The sequence below is a fragment of the Lathyrus oleraceus genome, chromosome 1 (assembly GCF_024323335.1).
Source record: "Lathyrus oleraceus cultivar Zhongwan6 chromosome 1, CAAS_Psat_ZW6_1.0, whole genome shotgun sequence".
Classification (NCBI taxonomy): Eukaryota; Viridiplantae; Streptophyta; class Magnoliopsida; order Fabales; family Fabaceae; genus Lathyrus; species Lathyrus oleraceus.
Window position 1 is genome coordinate 739,780 of NC_066579.1, and position 5,788 is coordinate 745,567.

General features: G+C 34.1%; 1 protein-coding gene across 1 annotated transcript; it reads right to left on the bottom strand.

The window, feature by feature from the left end:
- Positions 1 to 354: 354 nt before the first annotated feature.
- LOC127091481 (sister chromatid cohesion 1 protein 3) lies at positions 355 to 4,651 on the bottom strand. The gene is made up of 12 exons (XM_051030464.1): positions 4,349 to 4,651; positions 3,121 to 3,432; positions 2,984 to 3,033; positions 2,825 to 2,892; positions 2,357 to 2,733; positions 2,133 to 2,280; positions 1,891 to 2,027; positions 1,308 to 1,801; positions 1,126 to 1,174; positions 976 to 1,027; positions 694 to 829; positions 355 to 567 (listed from the first exon to the last, which is right to left on the bottom strand). Exons 1-12 carry the CDS (start codon positions 4,470 to 4,472, stop codon positions 469 to 471), a joined length of 2,046 nt encoding a protein of 681 aa, XP_050886421.1. The 5' UTR covers positions 4,473 to 4,651; the 3' UTR covers positions 355 to 468.
- Positions 4,652 to 5,788: the final 1,137 nt, after the last annotated feature.

The window sequence follows — 5,788 nt, forward strand, 5'->3', positions numbered from 1 at the left end:
TTAGGAGTGAGATCTATATTTCATTATACTCCACTTCATTTCACTTTGGGCATGTTCCATTAATCCATAGGGTGTTGCAACATAGTTTGATCACTATAGGTTTTTAGTGCTTAGAATGATATGAGAATGAGAAGCTGAGTGTGTTTATTAGTATGATTTGTAAACAAAGATCTCAGAACAATAGAGGATCATGATTTGTTATAGGCTCCAGGCAAGGACTGGAAACAGATAGTGTGTTGTTTTGAGATTATGTTTGACAGGTTATGTAGTCGGACATATAGTCAAAAATGTAGTAAAAACTATAAACTAGGAGTTGTAAACTTGGAATGAAAGAACAATTCAAAGGTTAACATGTTAAGAAAATATATACTTCTCATTATTCCAAACGAAAACAAGTTTTTCCTTCTACAAATCAGTCTCAAAAAGCAATAAATACACAGGTAATGTACAATAGATAACAGAAAAATATCAAATTTTAGCATTTAAAAGTGTTGGAGTCAATTTGAAGCTGACATCACCATAAGGCTCCTCTTGATTTACATCAATAAGATCATGAGTCTTTAACACCTGTAATGCAAACATAAAATAAAACAGAAACCACATCAAAACCATATTTCCATATCCACAAATATTCTAATTCTTGACATAATTGAAGTTCATTTCAATGGATAGAAGAAATGCCATGAGACTAACCAAAACTTCAAAGAACATCCGAGCAGCAATCTTTCTAGTTTTTCCTTCCAACATCTTGTTCAAGCTAAAATCCTCAGCAGGCTGCTCCGGAATCGGAGTACATGGAGAATAGTCTTTTAAATATCGAGCTAGACCCCTGGAATCAAACAAGTGAAAAACATTAGCCATATTACAATACTAGAAAAGTATTCTGAAGAACCTCTTGAAGAATAAAATTGACATTAACATCGTATGTGCCCCCAGAACAAACATATTCTGCAATAGAAATAAATAGATAAGTACCTAGTCCTTCCAGTCAATGTGCCAATACTTGATGTGCTTGTGCTTTGTGAACCTGTCATTAAAAAATTTACGTCAACTATGATATTAACACCACGTTAAGTAAAATACTGTCTCGAAACAAATATCAGATGACATGAAAATAAAACCTACTGGCAGTGACCGGTGTGTTGTTGTTCTCTTCTTCAAGAAACGAAAACTCCTACAAGAATAAGGTTGATAAGATATTAGCTTACATTAAGTTTCTATGCTCAGACTAAACATCCCTAACAGGAATAAAAGGTTTATGCTGAAAGGAAATGGAATAGGATTCATAAAGAAACATTAAACCATACCCCTATTTCAGCAGAATCGTTCCGTAGATTAGTATCTGTAAAGTCTGCAATGTCATAGTTCTGAAATGTGTCATCTTGACAAGTGCTAGGGCTTCCAATTTCGGATATATGAGCAGGAGGTGAATTTGCACCATATGGTATCTCCCATGCCTCAGAAAGTAAAGGTGTCGCACCATTTCCGTTAACAGGACTCTTGTTAGTACCTTCAATAATGGGTTCAGTGTCTATATTCTGAGTAGTAGGAGCAGCATTAGCAACGGAACGGCCGTGTTCCACGGCTATTGGCTCATTAATGATACCCTCAGGTGCATTATCAATAATCTCAGGTTCATTAACAACAACCTCAGATACATCCGGTATTGGCTCGTCAACAATTTGATTAATTGGAGAAGTACTAGTAGTACTATCCATATGATCTTCCTCAGAGATGACCAAGTGGGGTTTTGAACATATATATTCCCTATTGTGTATGTTTATAAGTTCATTGCATACTCCTGAAAAAGAAGACGCAAATTTTAAAGGACAAATTCATAAATGTGATAAGTAGTAAAATCTGCAAATTGAACAATAACGAACAACCTACCTGTAAATAAAGGTTGGTCAAAAATATTCTTCTTTAATCGTTTGTTTTTCAGCTTCCATGTATCCAGAGGAGAGGAAGGGCCGTCTTTTCTCTTCCGCAGTATATTGTGAGTATTATTAAGGTTTTCCCTCATGAATCTACAGAGGCATCCCAGTATGAGCAACAAGCATAAACAGAAATTTCTACAAATAACTATATGTCACAGGACACAGAAGTAGTTTATCGAACAATTAAATAATCACCTATTTGTTAACACTATGGGATCATCAAAGAATTGTTTTCTCTTCCTTCCTCTTTGTTGCCTCTGATCCTGTACCTGCTCTATTTGAGCACTGGAAATAACCCTAACATCGGGAGAATCTTGCCCTAAAGTTGGTTCAGAATTTAGCCCTAAGATTGAGTGAGAAAAATCAGCTTTGAAATTCTAGGATTCATATGTGAATGTAAGAAACAAGGGAGCACTTACCTCCATAATCGTGTGAATCTGAGCCACCATCTCGATAAGCAGCTGGAGTTAGTGGACGTGTTGGTTGAACTGACGAGGGTTCAACACGGGTCTCATCAACCATTTCAAGAATCTGATCCTTTTCATTGACATTTTGGTTGAGATCTTTGGTGAGTTCGGTATCATTATACCCACTGTTTTGTAGATCTCCAATAGCACCATAATCATTGGGGGCATCACGATTAGTCTCAACTGGTGTTGCCGGTTCTGTAATGGGATCCAGAAAGCTACGTATGTTATCATCACCTGTATGATCGGTAGCATGTGACTCTGTATGGAAACTTGGACCAACATCTTGAAAATCTGCTCCGTTTGTCAATGGAGATTGAGGAATAATGCTACAGGGACAAACAACTTATCATTTAGTTGGTTCATATAGCAGAAAGAAAATGTGAAAAGCAACTAAACACCAAAACCAACAAAGCTTACTCTTCTTCTATTGGTCTTGCATCAGAATCCGGAAGCAGTTGTGTGTTGGGAGAACTAAATGTTGTGTCCTAAAAATACAAGAAAAAAAACATTATTCAAATTAAAATCTCAAGTTCAACATAGATGAAAGGAGTGAAAAGGAAAGGAAAAAACATGCACCTCATCAAAACGTATAGTCACATAATTTTCCAGTACAGTAGGATTTTGATCTGCACATGAAAAAGCATTAAAATATTTTTAACTTTCATGTGTTACTAAAAGACATATAACTAAAATTATGCATCCACTTCAATAACCTGCAAGAGTAATATCTTCAAGACTCTTCATGTGATGATCCTCATACCCATGAACATCCATTTCATAGCTCAAGTTAAGCGCATCAAGGTCAAAAGTGGCTGGCATGGTGATAGTATGAAGAGGTGCTTGCATCCCACCCTCAGGTAGAGTATGATTTGACACGGCAGCAAATACTTTATACAAAACAGTACGAACAATATTGCAATCATTGAGAAGATAATCAACTTTCTTCGAATAAATGCGAACAACACCTAAGAGTAGGTGAGCTGACATTCTCAATGCAATGGGAACCCCGGGATCCATTATATGTTCTGAAAGAAAAAATCGATATCAATAATTAATCAAAACAACAACAGATACAAAAAAAACAAGAATATTTATAAACATTGTGGCGAGCAGAACCTATGAAATTTAAATAAAAAACCAAGGGAGTAAAAATCAAACTCCAATGGCTAGTTCAACAGGTTAGACTGAAAACTAAGCATGTGTATAGCCAAAATAAAGGGCGAAACCTGCTTGTCACATAAAATTGAGGGGAAACTCCAATTAACCTTCAAAAATCAGTGAAATCAGCAGGTTCCATAAGTTTGACCACTACTTTTTAGCCTTTTATTAACCAGAACACACTTATATATTTAAACCAAAGCTCCACACTGTTTTATTGAGCTTGTTGATAATACTTAAAGTGACTTTCAACTTTAAAGTGATTTTCAAACCGCATATCTCCACACGCACAAATTGCCAGATTCCCAGTGCTTAAAGCCCGGGAAATCAACTAATTCAAAAAAAACAGAGAAAAAAAACAAAGGAAAATACAAACTCTAGAATTCCTAAAAACTAGTAACATTGTTCCATGAAAATTACATGTTCAGAAAGAAACTTTCAAAACCTATAGAAAGATAATCACAGCAGCAACAGCAACAACAAAAACAGTAAAAAAAAAAAACAACCTCGCTATAGAGCAGAAACACTAACAAACAAAATCCTCTAGATGCAAGTTTAGAACAAAGAAACAAAATCAAAAAAATCCACTAAAAAAACACAAATTCAAGAACTAATAGCTTGAACAACTTCCTTTTGCTTTCAATCAAGAAAAAACATATTTTTTACAGAAAATTAGAACCCAATAGAAAGATTAACAGTGTGTCTCAAAGAATCCCAAACACATATATGATTTCGATTCAAAAAAAACAAACTTTAACACGAGTTAGTGGAAAGGGGACTTACGAACGGTGGAAGGGATATCAGTAGAAGTGCATTGAGATTTCTTGAGTCTGTGTTGAAGATGAGCAGCAATCCAAACAGTTGAGAGCCGTCCTTTTCGCGCCAAAAACGTCTGAGAGTAAAACATCTTCTTCAACCTTTTCTTTGTTGATGTTAATCTCAAGATGAGACTCGAATTTGGGGAAATTGATGAAAACGAATGAAGAGGAATTGGAGGGATTTTAGGGTTTTGTAGAAATTAGGGCTTTTATTGCATCGCGGTTTTATTTTAGGAAATATTTTGGCGCGCGATTTGATGAAAAATTTGAAGGAAGCGGTGTATTGTGTTGTGTTGGATACGCTGCTTTTGGTTTCTGTTAAAACACCTTGGTTCATCTTAAATTTACAATAACTGCCATTACTATATGACTATTATTATTACATTATATTATAAATTGTTATTATTATTATTATTATTGTTATTCAAGGAATAGTAATATTCTTTTTGTTTTTTAATCTTACTTGGCGAAAATTAAATACTACTAACTTGTTATTTTTCTTACCATACAAAATTATTTATATTAAAAAAAGTGACAAAAGTTCATGTCATAAAAGAATAGAGGTACTTACTTATCATTTAATTATGGATATATACTTTATTGGTTGACTTTGCTATTTTTCTAGAAGAATCTGTACTATTAATACAAATAAATTTAAAAAATAATAATGGAGAGTATCTACAATGAATTTAATTGTTGGATGAGGCCGAAGCAATAATGATCCTTTTAATTTAAAAATAATCAATAAATATTTAATTTAATAAATATTAGACTTTTTTTATAAAAATAAATAAGTAATTTTATTTTCTTTATAGAAATAAAAAATGACTTATGTATTAAAGACGACCAACATGAAGATGTTTTTGTTAGGATGGTCACGGTTATTCAGTGATTGAAAAGAGTATTTACAAAAAAAAAAATCTTAGAATTATGACGTTCAAGTCAGTAAGAAATTAAGGTGAAACTTAACAAATGTGTAAATGAATTGTATATGGATGTGGTTCAGTATCACCCTTATATAAGTGGGGTAGTTATAACTATCTTCAAGTTGTTGGGCGTGAAACATAGGTAATTGTTAGATGAAGATCAACAGCTCTGATTAAAGAAAAAGCATGCTCATGTGCAGCATTAGGTGATGCAGGTTTGCTTGAACAAAATTATGGTGGACTTTTGAGTAAAAATGGGTTCATATGGATTGAGTCGGTCTTTATGGACTTGGCTAGCCCATGTCAGGTTCCCCCCAGTCATTGCTCTAATTTATGAAGCGACAATTATAGTCATGAAAAGAGGTTCGTTTGTTAGTCTGATTGTGATAACATTGTTCGTGATGGCTACGCTCAGTGAAAGTAACTAACATTGGGAATGTGAGAATTAAATGACTTATGTACATGTGAGTTGTTTATAC